The sequence below is a fragment of the Lepidochelys olivacea genome, assembly GCF_965140295.1.
Source record: "Lepidochelys olivacea isolate rLepOli2 genome assembly, chromosome: 1".
Lineage (NCBI taxonomy): Eukaryota > Metazoa > Chordata > Testudines > Cheloniidae > Lepidochelys > Lepidochelys olivacea.
Genome location: NC_140411.1, coordinates 7,881,793 through 7,903,241, shown reverse-complemented (window position 1 = coordinate 7,903,241; position 21,449 = coordinate 7,881,793). Strand labels below are relative to the sequence as shown.

Genomic DNA, 21,449 nt, shown 5'->3' with positions numbered 1-21,449 from the left:
TTTACCATGAATATTTAATTACCAAAACCACGTTATCCCATCATACCATCTCCTCCATAAATGTATCAAGTTTAATCTTAAAGCCAGATAGATCTTTTGCCCCCACTACTTCCCTTGGAAGGCTATTCTAAACTTTACTCCTCTGATGGTTAGAAACCTTCATCTAATTTTTGTCTAAACTGCCTGGTGACCAGTTTATATCCATTTGTTCTTGTGTCCACATTGGTACTGAGCTTAAATAATTCCTCTCCCTCTCCGGTATTTATCCCTCTGATATATGTATAGAGAGCAATCATATCTCCCTTCAACCTTCTCTTAGTTAGGCGAAAGAAGCCAAGCTCTTTGAGTCTCCTTTCATAAGACAAGTTTTCCATTCCTCGGATCATCGTAGGAGCCCTTCTCTGTACCTGTTCCAGTTTGAATTCATCCTTCTTAAACATGGGAGACCAGAACTGCACACAGTATTCCAGGTGAGGTCTCACCACTGCCTTGTATAACAATACTAAAACCTCCTTTTCCCTATTAGAAATACCTGTCCTGATGCATCCCAAGACCGCATGAGCTTTTTTCACGGCCATATCACATTGGCGGCTCATAGTCCTCCTATGATCAACCAATACTCCAAGGTCCTTTTCATCCTCCGTTACTTCTAATTGATGCGTCTCCGGCTTACAACGAAAATTCTTGTTATTAATCCCTAAATGCATGACCGTACACTTCTCACTATTCAATTTCATCCTATTACTATTACTCCAGTTTACAAGGTCATCCAGATCCTCCTGTAGGATATCCCTGTCCTTCTCTAAATTGGCAATACCTCCCAGCTTTCTATCATCCGCAAACTTTATTAGCACACTCCCACTTTTTGTGCCAAGGTCAGTAATAAAAAGGTTAAATAAGATTGGTCCCCAAACCCATCCTTGAGGAACTCCACTGGTAACCTCCCTCCAGCCTGACAGTTCACCTTTCAGTAGGACCCATTGTAGTCTCCTCTTTAACCAATTCCTTATCCACCTTTCAAGTTTCCTATTGATCCCCATCTTATCCAATTTAGCTAATAATTCCCTATGTGGCACGGTATCAAACGCCTCACTGAAATCTAGGTAAATTAGATCCACTGCGTTTCCTTTGTCTAAAAAAGTGTGTTACTTTCTCAAAGAAGGAGATCAGGTTGGTTTGGCACGATCTACCTTTTGTAAAACCATGTTGTATTTTGTCCCATTTACCATTGACTTCAATGTTCTTAACTATCTTCTCCTTCAAAATTTTCTCCGAGGCCTTGCATACTACAGATGTAAGTATTCTACACCTTCCTGATTTACATGACAAAATATGTCTAACTAGTAGATGTCAGGAAGAAACTTTCCCTGGGATCAGAGTATCTCTTAGTTCGCTATTGCAGGGCTTTTTCCATCTTCCTTTGCAGCATCTCATAATGCCTACTGGAGACTTGGCTAGACAGACTGTAGGTCTGATCCAGTCTGGCAGTGCCTACCTTCCTATTGGGGGCATAAATCCAAGACAACATTTTTGCTGATTTTCCCTTGAGGTCCTGAGAATCTCTCGACTTGCATTGAGAGCAGAAAGGTGTCTCGCTAACTATCACCTAGTCTCCTGTTCTATTTCTTTTCAGGAAGAAAAGTTCAAAAGTCCCCAGAACTGCCCAATACATTATGTCAGCTGTCAATGACACTAAATTCAACTCTGTAATGTTCCTTCTCACCGGGATACGTGGGCTGGAAGACATCCACCTCTGGATCTCAATCCCCTTCTGCTTCATGTATATTCTTTCAATCATAGGAAATTCAGTCATTCTGTTCATTATAAAAACAGATCCAAGCCTCCATGAGCCCATGTACATTTTCCTTTCCATGTTGGCCGTCACAGACCTTGCCTTATCCATAACCACCATACCGACGATACTGGGCATATACTTGTTTAACTCTAGGAGAATCAGCCTCGAGGCCTGTTTTGCCCAGATGTTCTTCATCCACTCGCTTTCAAAAATTGAGTCCTTTGTCCTCTTGTTGATGGCCTTTGACCGCTTCATAGCAATTTGTAACCCACTGAGATATACCTCCATCTTAACTCCACCGAGAATATCCAAGATGGGCCTGTTGGCTGTGGTGAGATCGGTGGCCCTAATACTCCCACTCCCCATTCTCCTGAAACAGTTCCGATACTATCGAGACAACGTCCTCTCCCATTCCTACTGCCTGCACCAGGACATCATGAAGGCGGCTTGTTCAGACTTCTCAGTGAACAGCATCTATGGCTTGTTTGTGAAAGTCATCACGGTTGGGTTGGACTCGTTCCTCATCTTCCTCTCTTATGTGATGATCCTCAAAACAGTGCTGAGTATCGCATCCCACAGCGAGTGCCTCAGGGCCCTGAACACCTGTGTCTCCCATCTCTGTGCTGTCGTGCTCTTCTACATATCCGACATTGGCCTGTCTTTGATACACAGATTTGGAAATAGCTCTACTCACTTGCTTCAGATTATCCTGGGCTACATCTACCTGCTGGTCCCGCCCCTGATGAAACCAATCGTGTACAGTGTGAAAAGCAAACACCTGCGTGAGAGGATAATCAGGGCATTTGTCAAGTGAAGGGTCAGTTCATCACCTGGCTCCAGTGCTGGTGACATGGGGTAGGAAAAACACGAGCGATGGGCATGGCCATGAATTCCATCTTGGATCATCTGCCCATGAAGCCCTTTTCTCTGCCCCATCTCTTCTCTGAAGACCACACCTCTCCTATTCCCCTTTACCCGAGACTCTGCCCCCTTAGCCAGAGTCACGCCTTGCTAAGAGTTGCACAGGGAGCCAGAGCCACTGTGAGGTGCCCTACACCCTCTACATTTTATCCCCCAGGATGTACAAGTCAGGGAATGTGGAGAGTCTTGGGCTCCCCACCGCAACCTTTGCTCCCAGGCCAGCTCTGAAAGTAGCCCGACTCTGGCTTGGCTCAGAGGCAGAGCCTTGGGGAAACTGGAGGAGCAAGAGGCTGTGCTTAGTGAGAAGATATAGGTCAGAGGATAGGGCTTCAGGGGAAAAAGGGGAGTAGGGTCTGAACCAATGCTGACTGCAGTAATCAGGACCGTGGGGGTGATCCTGAGTGCAGGAGAAGGCTGGGGCTGGATGGTAAGAGATGTTGTGTTTTGGAGAAGACTAAAGAAATGCAACCCCACAAAGGGGGCTCTTGTTTTAAGTGTCCGAGGCTGACAGTAAGTGATTGTAAGGACCGTAGAGGGATGGGCAGGGTTCCTGCAGGGCCACCTCAGACGCCAAGGGGGAATTCTGGGGTTTTTCCATCCACAGGGACTTGGCCAAAGTGGGCTGTGCTCTTTGAAGTCATTACCAACGGGAAGATGTCATCCCAGCCCCCAGGCTGCTGTAAACTGTGCTGAGTCAGGGAGAAAACAGGCCAGTGAATCAAACCCCTGAAACAGGCCCATGGCCATGCCCACTCTATACAGCGCAGAGAGGAGATCTGCTGGCACAGCAGAGAATGCAACCAGGCTTGTCACCACTCAGGTGTTTGGAAGGCTGGTCCTGTTGTCTGGGCACGGCTCTGCAACTCCAGACAGCTGCGTTTGATTCCCAGGCCATGTGTGACTGTGGACAAGCCATTGGATATCTCTGCACAGGTGGATAATATCCTTGCCCTGCCTCACAGCGGTGGTGGAAGGATATATACATCCGATGCAGTTCGATACTCTGAGACCCTAAGATCAGGTCTGTGTCAGGGTTCCACAGAGCAACACCTCTGACCTTTGTCTATAAAAGGCCTCTTACCACAACCTCCTGTGAGAGCTGGCTTCTGGGAAGCCCCATGACTCCAGCCCCTTAGTGTCTGTGGCAGATGTGGGGGTGACAGTGAAAGTTAAGTAGTGGATTTCTGAGGGAAATGTTGGAGTGTCCCAGGGAGGTTCAGCACAGTCACAGAATCAGTGACTGTAAGCCATTGAGGCTAAATGGGTCTCACTGCCAAACTGTGGATCAATGGCCATGGGGGCCTTCTCTTTGATTGTCTGGTTGAGAGAAAGCAGTCTGAGGGCAAAGGTCAGCTTCACACCTAGGCCCTGTAACACAGACGCGGCTGAGCACTATGGTTGCTGTGCCCAGGCTCATACAGGTTTCAGCAAAGGTTGCTTCCAACCGAAAAGGAAAGACAGATGGGACGATGCTCTAAGAGCCACAGGGAAACTAGGCTGGGTCCCAAGAGCTTCTTGTCTTCCCAAAAGAATGTAAGTTGGGCCAGTTCTGTTTGCTACTAAAGCTCCTCATTTCAAGGAGGCTGGGGGTGACTATGTAGCTCTGGTCACAAGTAAGAGTGTCAAGTGTCCATTCAGTGCTGCTGGGTGATAAGCTTTTATCATCGATGGGATGTTGTTCCCAGCTCAAACAGTGGGACAATTAAAAACATCAGAATTCAAGAACAGCCATAGTGGGTCAGACAAATGTTTCATCTAACCCAGTGTCCTGTCTTCCAATAGTGGCCAATGCCAGGTGCCCCAGAGGGAATGAACAGAATAGGGAATCATCAAGTGATCCTTCTCCTGTCGTCCACTGCCAGCTCTGGGAAACATAAGCATCCCTGCCCATCCTGGCTAATAGGCATTGAAGGACCTCTCCTCCACTAATTTATCTAGTTCTTTTTCGATCCCTGTTATAATCGTGGCCTTCACTAAATCCTCTGGCAAGGAGTTCCATAGGGTGGCTGTGTATTGTGTGAAGAAATACTTCCTTTTGTTGTTTTAAACCTGCTGCCTATTAGTTTCATTTGGTGACCCTAGTTCTTGTGTTATGAGAAGAAGTAAATAACATATCCCTGTGTACTTTCTCCACACCTGTTATTATTACATTGTGAGATTCCTCTCATGATAGGAAAGGATCTGGTTTACAGCATAAAGAGTCCATAAATAATGGTTTCACTGTGAAAGTCTTGAGCCTTCTAGGCCAGCATATATTCTTGTTGAGTGATTGGAAGCATTCAGAATAGCAACTTTCTTCAGTTGCATCCAAAATAGAAATTCACTCAAGACAATAAATGAAAGATTTATAGAAGTTAAGGAAAGAAGGGACCATTAGATTATCGAGTCTGATCTCCTGGACACTTTCTCCCAGTTTACCCCCATATTGAGCCCAATGACTTGTATCTGACTAAAGTATCACTTCTGTTCCTCTAAAGCGTATCTTTTAGGAAGGCATGTAATATTGGTTTGGAGATATCAGGAGAATCCACAACGTCCTTTGAGAGTTTGTTCCCCTGGTTAATGACCAACACAGTCAAAAATATGTGTGTCTCATTTCCAAATTTAATTTCTCAGGCTTCAGTTTCCAGCCACTGGTCCTTGTTATACTTTTTCCGGCAAGGTTAAAGAGCCCTTTAGTACCTGGTATTTCATTCCTGTAAAAGGGCTGGTAGACTATTATCAAGTCAGTTCTGAATCTTCCCGAGTTCGACTCACTACGTGCCAGTTTATACAGCCAAGGGTAAGTTGGAAGTGACCGAGGAGGCTGTATTAGTCAGTCCCAGGATGACTGTGGGCCAACAGTGTGCTGCAGGAGTGAACAAAGCAAATGAGATCCTAGAATGTGTGAGGCGAGATAGGGAAGTAGTAAGATCCTTATAACAGACACTGGTCACTTCCTCTGGCAAACTATGTAAAATTCTGGTCACGCGTATTACAGAAAGAAGAATTCAGACTGGAACAGGTGCAAAGAAGGGCTCCTAGGATGGTCAGGGCAAAGGAGGGCCTTTCTTTCGGAGGAAACTGGAAGAATTCGGCTGGTTCAGCATAAGACAAGCCTGTCATTAGACAGCACCTTTTGATGAGGGAGTTCTGGGCCCCTCCTGCAGCTCGGCAGTAAGAGGGAGAATCAGGACGTGGTTTCAGAGTGAAGGATGTGGAGAGTGTTGCCTCGGCAAACAGAGCCCTGCGGGGCTGCCCCTCACTTTGTTCCTGACCCTCACCTGCTCCATGATCAGTGAGAGCCGCTCTAGTGCTGGTGATAGACCTCACACTCTGCATCCAAATTTCCATTATCACCCAGTTTGGGGGTAGCTGGATCAGGGGGAGGAAGTTGTTTGGGTCCAACAGAGAGTTGTAGCTGGATTTGGGTCATGCCTCTTTCTATTCAGAATGTACATAGCCTTGCTGAACAAGTGATTGCATGTCTCTTGGCTGAAGAAGGGGAGAGAGTGAGTTGTGCCTCAGGTACCAAGTGGCTCTGTGAGCTAGTCACTGTAATCTCCGGAGGTCTGTGGTGTAACGGGGCTCTCCTAAGTATATTTTTAAATCTCATTATTTTGAACCATGTGATGATTTTCTGGGTTGTGGCTCATAGTTTTTGAATTGGGCTTGGCAATACTGCGCAAGTAGTTCAAAAGATGTGAAGGGAAACTAGGAAAAGTCATAAAAATTAGGAACAATTTTTTAAAGTACCTCAGAAGCAGGAAGCCTGTCAAACAATGAGTGGGGCTGTCATAAATATAAAGGGAAGGGTAAACCCCTTTAAAATCCCTCCTGGCCACAGGAAAAATCCTCTCACCTGTAAAGGGTTAAGAAACTAAAGGTAACCTCGCTGGCACCTGACCAAAATGACCAATGAGGAGACAAGATACTTTCAAAAGCTGGATGGAGGGAGAAAAACAAAGGGTCTGTGTCTGTCTGTATCGTGCTTTGGCCGGGGATAGAACAGGAATGGAGTCTTCGAACTTACTACGCAATCTAGCTAGGTATGTGTTAGATTATGATTTCTTGAAATGGCTGAGAAAATAGCTGTGCTGAATAGAATGAATATTCCTGTCTGTGTGTCTTTTTTGTAATTTAAGGTTTTGCCTAGAGGGATTCTCTATGTTTTGAATCTAAATACCCTGTAAGGTATTTACCATCCTGATTTTACAGAGGTGATTCTTTTCTTTTTACTTCTATTAAAAGTCTTCTTGTAAGGAAACTGAATGCCTTTTTCATTGTTCTCAGATCCAAGGGTTTGGGTCTGTGGTCACCTATGCAAATTGGTGAGGATTTTTACCAAACCTTTCCCAGGAAGTGGGGTGCAAGGGGTGGGAGGATTTTGGGGGGAAAGACGTTTCCAAACTAGGTTTTTTCAGGAACCCAGATAAAGTTTGGTGGCGCCAGTGGAAGTCCAAGTGTAAAATAGTTTGTACCTTGGGGAAGTTTTAACCTAAGCTGGTAAAACTAAGCTTAGGAGGCTTTCCTGCAGGTCCCCACATCTGTACCCTAGAGTTCAGAGTGGGGAAGGAACCATGACCGGGGGCACTGCATGACTGAGGTGCTAAAAGAGCACTGAAGGAAGATGAGGCCATTACGGAGAGGCTAAATGAATTCTTTGCATTGGTGTTCACTGCAGAGGATGTGAGGGAGATTCCCACACCTGAGTCCCTCTTTTTAGGAGACAAATTGAGTCCCACATCGAGGTGTCAGTAAAGGAGATTGTGATGCTACACCCCATATTGATGATAGTGGTATGATTATGACATGATTATGACATAATTATGATGCATCTGGTATAAGATAGGTCTTGTGATGTGTCACTGGAAATGTTAGGATTTGCTGAATATTATTATCCTATTTGTGTGCATGTTTCATTTTTCTACCTGAAGTTATCAACATGGACTATAAATCTGTATTTCAAATACCGCCCCCCAGGTATTAATACATAATCTGGGTTAATTAATAGGTTAACAGTGATTTTATGAAATACAGAATGTAGGATTTAAGTGGTTCCAAGTAATAAAAGGGAGTAACAAAGTAAATTACCAAGCAAAATAAAATAAAGCACGCAAGTCTAAACCTAGTACAGTAAGCAAATGATTACAGATGAAATCTCACCCTCAGAGATGTTCCAGTAAGTTTCTTTGACAGACTAGTCTCCTTCTAGTCTGGGTCCAGCAATCACTCACACCCCTGTGGTTCCTGTCCTTTGTTGCAGTTTCTTTCAGGTATTCTTTTGGGGGTGGAAAGGCTATCTCTTGAGCCAGCTGAAGACAAAATGGAGGGGTCTCCCCCAGCCTTAAATAGATTTTCTCTTGTGCGTGGAAACCCCGTCTCTCTCCTATGCAGAATCCAGCTGCAAGCTGCAGTGTTGGAGTCACCTGGGCCATTCACATGTCCATGCATGACTCAGATCTTTACAGGTGGCAGCCATTGTTCACATGCTACCTTGAACATCACAAGTAGACTTCTTATGTTGATTGGAGTTTTCCAAGGTTCCATTTTCAATTAAGTGTTTCTTGATTGGGCACTTAACTTGCAGATTCCTTTCTTAAGAAGCTAACCAAATGCCTTACTAATGCTACTTAAAATCAAACAAGTACACAGCCACTATTCATAACTTCAAACACAATAATGACACATGCATACAAATAGGATGAATATGTTCAGTAGATCATAACCTTTACAGGGCTGTCTTACATGGCATACATAGAATCAAACATAATCCAGTTATGTATATTTACATTCATGAGCATATTTCCAGAAATAATTATAGGGAAAACGTCAGAATGGTGCCACCAAGCACTCTGGGATACATAGTCACAGTGCATCGCTCACGCTGTTGACAATGGTGCCCCAAATGTGGACACAATCTGTTGACAGAGGGAGCAAATGTAGACTCGCTTTGGCGACTTTGCTTTTTTCGTGTCAACATAAGTTTCATTGACAAAACTTGATAGTGTAGACAAGCCCTTTGTAAATGCTGCTGACTGCCTTGGTCTCCATCCCCCAGTGAGCTGTCCTCCCTCACCAGCCCCTCTCCCATTGCTCCAGACCTTAAACACTGTCTGAACCTCTCTCTACAGCCTGGAGATCAGTAGCTCATGTTGTGTCAGATGTAAGGGTCCAGCAAGGAATAGGTGGCCCATGTTTTTCATCTCCCAGGTCAGCAGCACTGGAGCCAGCATTGACCTTTCACTTGACAAACACTCTGATTATCCTCCCACGAAGGTGTTTGCTATTCACACTGTACACGATCGGGTTCATCAGGGGAGGGACGAGGAGGTAGATGTAGCCCAAGACAATCTGTAGTAAGGGAGAAGAGCCCTTCCCCAATCTGTGTATCAAAGACAAGCTGATCTCTGGTGTGTAGAAGAGCAGGATGGCACAGAGGTGGGAGACGCAGGTGTTCAGGGCCCTGAGGCACTCCGAGTGGGATGCAACACTCAGCACCGTTTTGAGGATCATCACATAAGAGAGGAAGATGAGCAGTGAATCCAACCCCATGATGGAGACCATAAGAAACAAGCCATAGATGTAGTTGACTGTGATATCCGAACAAGCCAGCTTCATGACATCCTGGTGCAGGCAGTAGGAATGGGAGAGGACATTGACTCGACAGTATTGGAACCGTTTCAGGAGAAAGGGGAATGGGGATGATACGGCCACCCCTCTTAGCACACATACCAGTCCCATCTTGAATATTCTCGGCAGGGTTAAGATGGAAGCATATCTCAGTGGGTTAGAGATTGCTACAAAGCGGTCAAATGCCATCAACAAGAGTATGGAGGATTCAATGATTGCAAATGAGTGGATGAAGAACAGCTGGGCAAAACAGGCATCGAGGCTAACCTCCCTAGAGTTAAACAAGTACACACCCAGTATTGTCGGTGTGGTGGATATCGATAAGCCAAGGTCCGTGAAGGCTAATATGGAAAGGAAAATGTACATGGGCTCATGGAGGCTTGGATCTGTTTTTATAATGAAGAGAATGGTTGAATTTCCCAATATTGAAAAAACATAAATGAAGCAGAAGGCGATAGAGATCCAGAGATGGGCCTCTTCCTGCCCAGGTATCCCAGTGAGAAGGAACATTGCAGAGTTGAGTTTGGTGTCATTGACAGCTGACATAATGTACAGGACAGGTCCCAGGAGTTTTGGACTTTCCTTCCTGAAAGGAAAAACAACAGTGACAAGGTGATATTTAATGAGACATCATTCTGCTCTCTGTGGAATCCTAGAGACTCCCAGGATCTCAAGGAAGATCAGCAAAAACATAGTCTTGGATTTACACCACGGATAAGAAGATAGGCACTGCCAGACTGGACCTGCAGTCCATCTAGCTCAGTATCCAGTGACCAGTTCTCGATGCTTCAGTGGAAGGTGGAAGAAGCCCTATAATAGGCAGCTATGAGATGACCTGCTCCCAGGAGAAGGTTCCCTCGACACCCACTAGTAAGACATATTTTGTGGTATAAATCAAGAAGTTTGTGGGCACTTCCAAAACTTTTTAAAACAATTCTCAATACTGGAATTGTATTTTCTTGTTACCCATATACACACCCAGTCACTCTTTGAAAGGGTCTAAACTCTTTGCCTCATTGATAGCTTGTGGCTATGAGTTCTGCAGCCTACTTGAACGCTGTTATTTTACAGTTGTGACCTTCGCACAGACACCCCTTCTGTCTCTTAACTTAAATGAGTATGGCCCATTGTATCATGACATGTATGGAAACACATGGCAAGTCCATGGTGAAAATGGTCATTGTATTTATCTGCCCTGCATAGAAGCTATTCATAAACGTGTTTCATTGCCTTATTATATATATATATATATATATATATATATATATATATATATATATCTGTATATTGTATATATTTTCACCTCCTGAGAGTCCAAATTATGCCACTGTCTCTTAAGGTACATGGGATAAATTCTTAGGGCCAGCATCTTACTTCAATAATAGTGACTTCAAATGTATCACTCTTGATTTAAATGTGTAAATTTGATCAGAACTGGGAACTATCAACTTTCCCTTACCAAATGCTTCCGGTAATACAATCTGAGCCCCAAGAATCCCTCCAAGAGAAGCTGAAGTGCTTTGCCTGAATAGTGTTGCCTGAATCCAGAGATGTGGATCTTCCTACATCCTTCTCTTCATCCTCATAGGACCTGCATCCTCTCCCCATGCAAGGGATTGTAGTTATCTGGCAAGTTATAAGCTAACATGGACAGTTACTTCTGCTGGATGGGGGAGGGGTTGGCGTCAGACATGGGTGACGTGTGCAAACACTAGGAGTCCCCTAATATCCAATCAAGTGTCCAAGTTACTTCTTCCATGCTCACGTAAGAGGTGATATTTGTAAATTTCATACAACCCCTATAACACTCCTCTTTCCTGCACCTCAGCTCTCTACTACTGAAAGAGAGATTTGCAGAGGGATTGTGTACATGACCCTGAATGTAAGTGTTAGAAACAGCTTCTGGTCAGTTTGATTTGTAATATCTGTATTACAATGAGAAGTTTTAGCATAACATTTACACATCTGTACTTTCATACACACAATGTTTCACGAGGAGGGTGGTAAAGCACTGGCATGGGTTACCTAGGGAGGTGGTAGAATCTCCTTCCTTAGAGGTTTTAAAGGTCAGGCTTGACAAAGCCCTGGCTGGCATGATTTAGTTGGGGATTGGTCCTGCTTTGAGCAGGGATGGGACTAGATGACCTCCTGAGATCTCTTCCAACCCTAATATTCTATGATTTCTGAGGATACAGTAGGACTTAAAATTGGGCATCTGTCATCTGGATTTCTTCAGAATCTGAAAAGATTGCAGTGTCTCAACCCTCATTCAGTCGCTTGTCAGCAAATAAAAGTCTAGTAGCTCCCCTGTCCCTTGGTTAATAGCTGACTGGGTCTCCTCAGGTTCAGTTCTGTCAGTGTACAGCCTGTACCCGGGGAATCTGCAGCTCTGAATTCCTGCATTCACAAGTGAGCCAGACAATAAAACCTTTCAAAATGCATTTGCTGAATAAAATTCCAGGAGCAAATAAACCTGAGTTGATTTGGGAACTAGTCACTGATAATCGTTGGGATCTCCTCTCACTGAGCCCCAGGCAGGATTGGGCCCAGAGCACACGGCATCTCTAGAAATAGGACCCCTTGAGAAATCCTGATGTAGGGCATGGGAATTGTCATAGTCTGAGCTCACTTTGAATGTCAGATTTCTGTGTAGCTTGAATAGCCCACCATGGAGCACGGTTCCCAAGCTTCCTAGCGTTGCCTGTCTTCCAAACCCCTCACTGAGTCACCCGACAGCCCCGCTGTGTCCTCTGCCACCGCACAGAACATCTGCCAATGGAAACAGCTTCCAGCCTTTCCCCTCCACTTCATGTTTTAAAGTCAGTGAAACCTGCCAACGTACCCAATTCCTGCTAGAAGGGAGCCGCTGACACCCGAGGTCTTCACTCTAAAGGACAAGGAGTCATCGGAGCGTTTGCATCAGCAGCAGGCAGTCTCTGTTCAGAGAGGGAGGCAACTGTCTTTATGAAGCCTGCCGGCACAGTCCCTCGGGGGCCTGTTGGCCATCAGGGAATGTCAGCTGCCTGGCTTTGTACGCAGCAGCTTTAACCCCTGGCATGACGAATGGCAAACTGCCGGAGGCCAATTCACAGGGGACGCCCGGTGATGCTGCCCAACTGGACGGCAGCTCCAGCCCTGCCACAGGCTCTATTCCTGGAATCCGGGCTTGTCGTTACCAGTGGGGGACATAGAGTTAGTGGGGCCCCCCATGCGTCGCTTTATCTTTGGGTCCTCCCCCCGTTTGGGACCCAGCCAAGAAAAGAACATTCTCTCTTATCTGCCCCTCCCATTTTTCATTCTGTTTTTCTTCCTCCTCCTCCTCTGTTATAAGTAATGAGAAGTAAATGAAAATAAAGTGAGGTAGCTTGATTGGCACAGGGGGTGGGGGTGTGGGAGGGGGTGTGGGTGCAGGGTGCAGGCTCTGACCTGGGGCAGGGGGTTGGGGTGTGGGAAGAGGTGTGGGGGTTGGTCTCCGGGAGGATGTTTGGGTGTGGGGTCAGGCTTTGGCCTGGGGCAGGGGTTGAGGTATGGGACGGGGTGTGCGAGGGCTCAGGTTCTGGGAGGACGTTTGAGTGCGGAGTGCAGGCTCTGGCCTGGGGCAGGGGGTTGGGGTATGGGAGGGGGGTGGGTGCAGGGTGCAGGCTCTGGCCTGGGTTAGGGGGTTGGGGTATGGGAGGGGGCGTGGGGGGTCGGGTTCTGGGAGGATGTTTGGGTGCAGGATCTGGGCTGTGGCAGGGGCTGGGGGTGCAGGAGTGGGTGAGGAGTGTGGGCTCTGAAGAAGTTTGGGTGCGGTAGTGGTGCGGGCTCTGGGCTGGGGAACGGGGTTGTGGTGTGGAATGGGGTGGGGGAACGGGCTCTGGGAGGAAGTTTGGGTGACGGGTGTGGGTTCTGGGCTGGGCCAGGGCCTCGCGGTGCGGGAGGGGGTCAGGAGCGTGGCACTTACCTCAGGTGGCGCGGCTCCCAAAGTGACTGGCATTCACACCCCCCTGGCAGCAGCTTCTAGGCTGGGGCGGTTGGCGGCAGGCGCCACCCCAGTAGCTCCCAATGGCAGATGTTCCAGGCCAATAGGAGCTGTGAAGTCTGAGCTCGTGGTGAGGGCAACTCACAGTGACAGCCGCCCACCCCCAGGGGCTGGAGGGACATACCCGCCACTTCTGGGAGCGGGATGGATGGAAAGAGGCAGAGTGGGGAGGGAGCTGCCGTCGCCCTGTGTGATATTATTGACATAAACTGTGACCATATAGATCATTGTTGCAACCACTGTTATATATTTGCAGCAAATATTGTACAAAGGTTGTCATATGAGGGGTCTATGAAAAGGTTATGATTTGCTGGTTAGGATTATGCTATCTGTATGTGTGTATCATTTTGTAGTTGAAGTTATGAATATTGGCTATGTACTTTTATCTCAATGTGTCGCATAAGTGAAGCATTTGGTCAGCTTCTTGAGAAGGGACTCTGCAGACTAAGTGCCCAATCAAGAAACACTTAACTCACAATGGACTTTGAGGGACTCCGAAGCACATCTGAGTTTTGCTGGGAACGTTCAAACTATCATGTAAACAATGGCATTGGCCTGCAAAGAACTGAGTCATGCATGGACATGTGACTCCAAACTCCATCTTGCTGCTGTGATTTCCACAGTAAGAACAAAGGGGTGTCCTTCCACATGGCAGAGAATATAAAAGGCCCTGGAAATTCCTCCATTTTGTCTTCAATCCTGCTTCTTGCCTCTGGAGGAACTGTGCTACAAACTGAAGCTCTGAAGAATGGACTGAAAGACCCATCCCAGCTGTGGATGGACTCCAGAGACTTGTTTTGAACCTGCAGTTTATTCCATCACTGCTGCAAGCCTGAACCAAGAACTGTCTGTAATTGATTCCATTTTATCAATTTTAGCTCTTAACTATGAATTTCTTTTTTTTTATGAATAAATCTATAGGTTTTAGATTCTAAAGAATTGGCAACAGCGTGGTTTGTGGGTAAGATCTGACTTGTATATTGACCTGGGTCTGAGGCTTGTTCCTTTGGGATTGGGGGAACCTTTTTTTTTTTACGGGAGCATTGTTTTTCATAACCATTCACCCCCATAATAAGTGGCACTAGTGGTGATGCTTCGAAACTGGAGTGTCTAAGGGAATTGCTTGTGTGACTTCAGGTTAGCCAGTGGGGTAAAACCAAAGTCCTCTCTGTTTGCTGGTTTGGCGTGCCTTTGATATAAAGGACCCCCAGATTTGGGCTGTGACTGCTCTGCTCGAAGCAATTTGTCCTGAATTGACACTCTCAGTTGAGTCCTGGCAGAGACAACATCGCTACACCCCAGCTTGCTGTGCGGCTGCTGGAAATCTCTGTGTGCCCCTGGAGGGGAGCGGGGGAGTGGGTCTGGGGGCAGGGGAGCACATAGAAATGCCTCCTGTGACGGGTTGGATCACAGAATCCCCCTGAGAGCTGCCACCTGATGTGCCAAGACGACTTCTGCTCCTGCTTTCCTACCCTGGCAGCTGAGGACTTCAGTGCCCTGCATAGTTTGAGCCAAACCTCCTAGCCAGCTGCAAACCCAGACCCAGGCCTGAATTACATCCCCTAACAGCTGCAGGCTTATCTGAAAGCAATTTAAGACGTGTTCCTGCCTTTAACACTCAGATGCCCAAGTTCCAATGGGGACCAAACCCTAAAAAAATCTGCTTTACCCTGTATAAAGCTTATACAGGGTAAATTCATAGATTGTTTGCCCTCTTAAACACTGATGAACAGATATGTACAGCTGTTTGCCCCCGCCCCCAGGTATTAATACATACTCTGGGTTAATTAGTAAGTAAAAAGTGATCTTATTAAATACAGAAAGTAGGATATAAGTGGTTCCAAGTAGTAACAGACAGAACAAAGTGAATTACCAAGCAAAATAAAATAAAATAGGCAAGTCTGTGTCGAATCAAACAGAATACAGACAAAAACCTCAGCAGTTCCCAGAAGCTCTCTTTTACAGACCAGCTTCCTTCTAGTCTGGGTCCAGGAAGCTCTCACAGCCCCTGTAGTTACTGTCCTTTGTTCCAGTTTCATTCAGGTATCCTTTGGGGTGGAGACGCTATGTCCTTAGCCAGCTGAATACAAAATGGAGGAGTCTCCCATGGGCTTAACTAGACTTTCTCTTGTGGGTGGAGACCCCCTCCTCTTGCATATGTACAGTCCAGCTCCAAGATGGAGTTCTGGAGTCACCTGGGCCAGTCACATGTCCATGCATGATTCTCAGTTTTTACAGGCAGCAGCCATTGCCCACATGGCATCTTGAATATCTCCAGGAGACTTCTCATGTGGACTGGAGCCTTCCAAGATGCATTGTTCCTTAAGAGCTTCTTGATTGGGCACTTAACTTTGCGAATTCCTTTCTCCAGGGACTGACCAAATGCTTTACTAAGGTTATTTAGAAATCAAGCCAGTACATGGCCAATATTGATAACTTGGAATACAGAAATGAGACATGAATACAAATAGGATTAATAGATTCAGTAGATCATAACCTTTATGTAGATATATTACAGGGCATACGTAGCATAGAATATATTCAAGTTATGTCATATATATTTATTAGCATATTTCCATAAAGTCTTAAGGGGGCACCGTGAGACCTCCCACTCCACTCCAGGGGTGCACAGAAACGTGCCAGCAGTCGGCTGCTACTGGGCTTGCCATGGAGCCACCAACCACAGCATGCAAGCAGGCTGCCTGCCTGAGGCCTGCTGTGCCTCCAGCTAGGACTTGGGGACAGGTTGTCAGATGAGATTTCTCCTGCATTTTGTGAGCCCCTCCTGTTGTTGGGGGACCCATGTCACCACACGGTTTGTTTCATGGTTAATCCACTCCTGGTCATCACTCTTCATATGGTTCCGATTAGTCACATGTCTACCTCAGGGTGTCCAAGTGGTACTGATGATGCTGCCAGAGGTGTGATGGTGCTGAAATAAACTAAAATAGAATAATAATATGGGACCTGATTTCTCCCCGTCAGCGCCCTTTCCTGCATTACAAACCCAGGGTGCAGGCCATGGAAGGGAGATTCCAAACAAGGCTCCGTACAGGGAAATTTCCCTCGGATTGGTCTGTGGAGGGCTTTCCTTCCCTTCTTCCTGTGCTACCAGGGCGTGTCAGAGCAGCCACTGCCCGCAGGATCCGCTGAAGGGGATTGTACAGGGTGGAGGGGGCTGCACAGAGATGGGAGGGCTGGGGAGAATAGCTGAGGGGCACAATACCCCAGCCATAGACTGGTCAGGAGGTTCTGACATTTCCATACCCAGAGTGCAGGCCGAGACTCTGTCAGTGCAACCTTCATTGACGTTATAAGGACCAGGCAGATGAAAAGCCTCCAATTTCTCTTGGGGTTCCAGGAAGCTACAGCTGTGCAGAATTATGGCAGCTGAGCTTTTTCATAGAAAAATGATCTGTTTCCTATGAAAACTCCTCCTGAATAAATGGATGAAAGGGGAACATTTCAGTTTGAATCTCAGTTATTTACTATGTCTGTTTTCCAGCCCAGCATCAGCCTCTCTCCCTTGTGCTATAGGACACACCCCTGGGTGGCAGCACTCCCACATTGGGCAGTCCTTTAGGGTGACCATATTTCCTAAGGCGAAAACAGCAGACACCCAGCTGCTCGCCAGAGGCCACCGCCGTCCCCTCCTGTGCAAGGCTGTCTCCTGAGGCTGGAACCTGCCTCCCTGCCTCCAACTCTGCCTACCCCATGCGGGGAGCTGGCGTCTCCATTCATCTCCAATGAACATTCCTCTGCTCCCCACCGTTTTGACAGGAACAGACGTTTCTCCTGTTAGCACTTTCGAAGTCAGCAAGAGCATACAGGACAAAAGCCACTTTGGGAAAAAAATGTCAGGTCAGCTGTGACAGGACTTAACTAAGGGACTGTACAAGCCAAAACGGGACGAATGGGCACCCTACCACACACTCAGATGTGAAATTGCAGAACTATTAACGATGGTTTGGAACCTATCACTTAGCCTCTGTACCAAAAGACTGGAGGGTAGCTAATTTTGATGGCAATTTTTAAAAAGGGCTTCAGGAGTGATCTAAGCAATTACAGGCTGGTAAGTCTAATTTCAGAAGTGGGCAAACTGGTTGAAACTGTAGTAAAGAACAAAATTGTTAGACATTTAGATGAATATAATTTGGGGAGGAAGAGTCAACATTTGTTTTGTAAAGGGAAATCATGCCTTACCAATCTATGAGAATTATCATAGACTCATAGAATATTAGGGTTGGAAGAGACTCAGGAGGTTGTCTAGACAATCCCCTGCTCAAAGCTGGACCAACACCAACTAAATCATGCCAGCCAGGGCTTTGTCAAGCCAGGCCTTAAAAACCTCCAAGGACGGAGATTCCACCACCTCTCTAGGTAACCCATGCTGGTGCTTCACCTCCCTCCGGGGTGAAATTGTGTTTACTAATATCCAACCTAGACCTCCCCAGCTGCAACTTGAGACCATTCCTTCTTGTTCTGTCAGCTGCCACCACTGAGAGCAGCCGAGCTCCATCCTGTTTGGAACCCCCCTTCAGGTAGTTGAAGGCTGCTATCAAATGCCCTCTCACTCTTCTCTTCTCTTCTGCAGACTAAATAACCCCAGTTCCCTCAGCCTCTCCTCATAAGTCATGTGCCCCAGCCCCCTGATCATTTTCATTGCCCTCCTCTGGACACTCTTCAATTTGTCCACATCCTTTCTGTAGTGGGGGGACCAAAACTGGAGGCCGTACTCCAGGTGCGGTCTTACCAGTGCCGAATAGAGGGGAATAATCACTTCCCTCGATCTCCTCGCAATGCTCTGACTAATAAAGCCCAATAGTCCGTTGGCCTTCTTGGCTACAAGGGCACAATACACCAGGTGTGGCCTCACCAGGGCTGAGTACTCAGCACTCAGGGATAAACAGTGATGACAAGCCCGGAGTCCAGGAGCAGAGCCTGCAGCAGAGCGGGCACTGCAGTCCAGTTTGGTAGCATCTCCACAAATCCCCTGTGATTTGGCCTCCTGCACTTTGCCATTGGCCATGACGGGGTTAAAGCTGATGCGCATGAAACCAAGCAGCTGAGGTTCTCTGATGGCCAAGTGGCCCCCAGGGGACTGTGCTGCCATGCTTCACAAAGACACCTGCATCCCTGAGACTGCCTGCCGCCTGTGCCACCTCTCCGATGACTCCGTGTCCTTTTGGGTGAAGACCTCTGGTGTCAGCAGCTCCACGCCGAGCAGGAACTGGGTGCGTTGGCAGGTTTCACTGTCTTTAAAATGTGAAGTGAAGGGGAAAGGCTGGAAGCTGTTTCCATTGGCAGATGTTCTGTGCAGCGGCAGAGGACTCAGGGGGGCTGTTGGGGTGACTCAGTGAGGGGGTTGAAGGGCAGGCAGCGCTAGGTAGCTTGGGAACCCCTCCCCTATACCTGCCCATTGTTCAATGTGGACTGTCAAGCAACACAGAAGTCTCACATTGAAAGCAACTTCAAAGTGTTCAAACCCCGATGCCCCAAGTTAGGATTTTTCAAGGGGTCCCATTTCTCGAGGTGCCGTGTGCTCTGGGACGATTCTGCCAGGGGCTGAGTGAGAAGAAGCCCCACGCAATACCAGTGACTAGTTCCCAAATCATCTCACTTGTAGCCTGATTTAGGGTGCACGAATAATATTAATATAATTCATCAATTTTAATTTAATGTAATTTAATTGAATTTGATTAATAGTATTAATACTAATTAATTATGAATATTAATAGTATGGATTTTAGGCTTGCCAATCTGTTTGATCAGAAGATAAAAGTTCTTGTCCCAAATCAGGCTCCACAGAATTTACAAAGGACCCTCGGGGTATGATGGGAAAATCACCCTGAGGCAGATATAGCCTTAAAGACTTTTTCTTAAAATCAATAATATAAGAAAATGGTAAAATACTCACAGTTTCAAAGTTACAATTGCATTACTGCTATTCAGAAGATACATATGATAATATGGTATTAAATGCAACAAAGCTTTGGTTAATATACTCACACCCTTCCTTGATAACCTGGTGGTAAGAGACACAGGAACAGCCTTGCGGTTCAGGTTTCTCAATTCTTGAGTGAGGGATGCAGTGCGTAGAAGACACAAATGCTACGAGCTATTGAAGTGAACTTAAGGTTTACTTGACTAACTTAAACTTAAAATCAAAACCTAATCAACAAAAAATAAAAACTTAGGGAAACCAAGCTTCGCCTATTTCCTTTGAAACTTAAAGTTTAAGAAGAACAAGTATAGCCTACCCCTCAGAGTTACGGGGCTTCCAGTATCTCTGTCCCCGCTTTCGTCTTTGAGTGCCATATGTCAGGCCTTGTAGTCTTCCCTCTCATGGGGTGGAATCCCAAGATTCTCCCACCCTCAGACTAGGCTCTGGGCTACAACACACTGCGATCGACTGTGCTTGGCGAGCAGGTCCGAGTGTCTGTGGTTCTCGCCTCTGGGAGTCTGTGACCAGTGGTGAGTTGAGTGACCAGCCAGCTTTCGAGAACCAAAATACTGTTGAATCCGAACAGCAGGAAGAAAGTGGAACATGGGAGAATCAGAGGGTTTTAAAACAGCAATCTGTACAGATCATTGATCCCAAGCCCTTCTGCTCCGACAGGGACCCAGGCAGGCTGAGGGCCTTCAGACTTCCCAACAGTGTCTGTACCTGTCAGTCTGAAGAGATTCTCACAACAGCTGCCCACCTCTGGACAGACTGACAGAACTGGCAAAACAAGCTGTTGAATGCTGCTGGGCTCTTCCCAGTTTGTAGCTTTTTTGTTTTTCTTGACCTCCCTGGGGTGGTGACTGAGCGATGGCTTTTCCTGAGCTATTGCTTCCCTTCTTGCTTGTTTTCCAGCAGCCTGCTATGAAACTAGGAAGATCCATATTGGTTTCACCCAATAGAGCCATAATATAAACATCACAAATGTTAACTCAGTATAGCTCTACAGCAAACATCCCAAGAACTGGGTTTAACATACACATTCATTATGGCAGCTCAGCTCCATGTCTGTCACAATGCTGTTCCCAGATGCCACCTAGTTTGTGAATACAGGACAGAGACAGTCAAAGTGCAAGCGAGAGAGAGAGAGCAATAGATTACTTTCATGTGGGAAATGAAGTTCCATTTCCATGAATACTCATGCATTTGACTTTGAAATCCACTTCCTGCAAACCCTCATCTTGGATGAATAACCGGTGCTGGGGTTACTATGTACGAGTGAGTCAGAGCTCAGGGAATGAATATTTTCTATCCTGACTCCAAGGCTTGTTACCACTCTGGATACAGGCTACAGACTGACAGAAGAGAACCTGAGGAGAATCAGTCAGCTATTAACCCAGGGACAGAGGAGCTATTAGACTTCTGTTTGCTGATAAGGGACTGAATGAGGGCTGAGACACTTCGATCTTTTCAGATTCTGAAGAAATCCAGATGACTAACCCACCTGTTAAGTCCCACTGTAAACTGAGAAATCATCCCTGAAAGAAGATCAGAGGGGAAGGAATGGGTTGACAGGTGTGTGCTAAACTACAGATGTGTGAATGGGTATTAGTGCAAACGTAGTGTTTGAATATTCACCCATTTGTGACGCCAATTCCTTTCCCGCCCAGCTGAAGTAACTGCCTATGTTAGCTTGTAACTTGCCAAGTATCTATAGACCCGTGCCTGGGGAGAGGATGCAGGTCCTGTGAGGAAGATCGAATACTCAGGCTTCAGTTAACATTGGCCAGGCAAAGCACTTCAGGTTCCCTTGGGGGGATTCTTGGGGGTCTGAGTGTATCACTGGGAGCATATGGTAAGGTAAAAATTAACAGAGCCCGGTTCTGACTGAATTTACACATGTAAATCTGGAGCAACCCAGTGGAAGTCACGATTATTGAATTAAGAACCTGGCACTAAGAATTTATCCCATGTGCTGGAAAGAGAGAGTGGAATAATTTGAAGTCTCAGCAGTGGAGAAAATAAAAAGTATATCTGTGAGGCAATGAAACACGTTTATAAATAGCTTCAATGCAGGGCAGATAAATAAAATGGCCGTGTTCACCATGCACTTTCCATGTGTTTAAGGGCATCATGATACAATGGGCCAACTCAGA

The 21,449-nt window shown here is 46.4% G+C and overlaps 2 protein-coding genes across 2 annotated transcripts; one reads left to right on the top strand and one right to left on the bottom strand.

Moving 5' to 3' along the window:
- Positions 1-1,673: 1,673 nt before the first annotated feature.
- LOC311513662 (olfactory receptor 51G2-like) lies at positions 1,674-2,609 on the top strand (the record flags this gene model as incomplete). The annotated part of the gene is made up of 1 exon (XM_084615638.1): positions 1,674-2,609. One exon carries the CDS (start codon positions 1,674-1,676, stop codon positions 2,607-2,609), a length of 936 nt encoding a protein of 311 aa, XP_084471764.1.
- A 6,329-nt stretch (positions 2,610-8,938) lies between these two features.
- LOC311513607 (olfactory receptor 51G2-like) lies at positions 8,939-9,874 on the bottom strand (the record flags this gene model as incomplete). Its single annotated transcript, XM_084615551.1, has 1 exon — positions 8,939-9,874. One exon carries the CDS (start codon positions 9,872-9,874, stop codon positions 8,939-8,941), a length of 936 nt encoding a protein of 311 aa, XP_084471677.1.
- Positions 9,875-21,449: the final 11,575 nt, after the last annotated feature.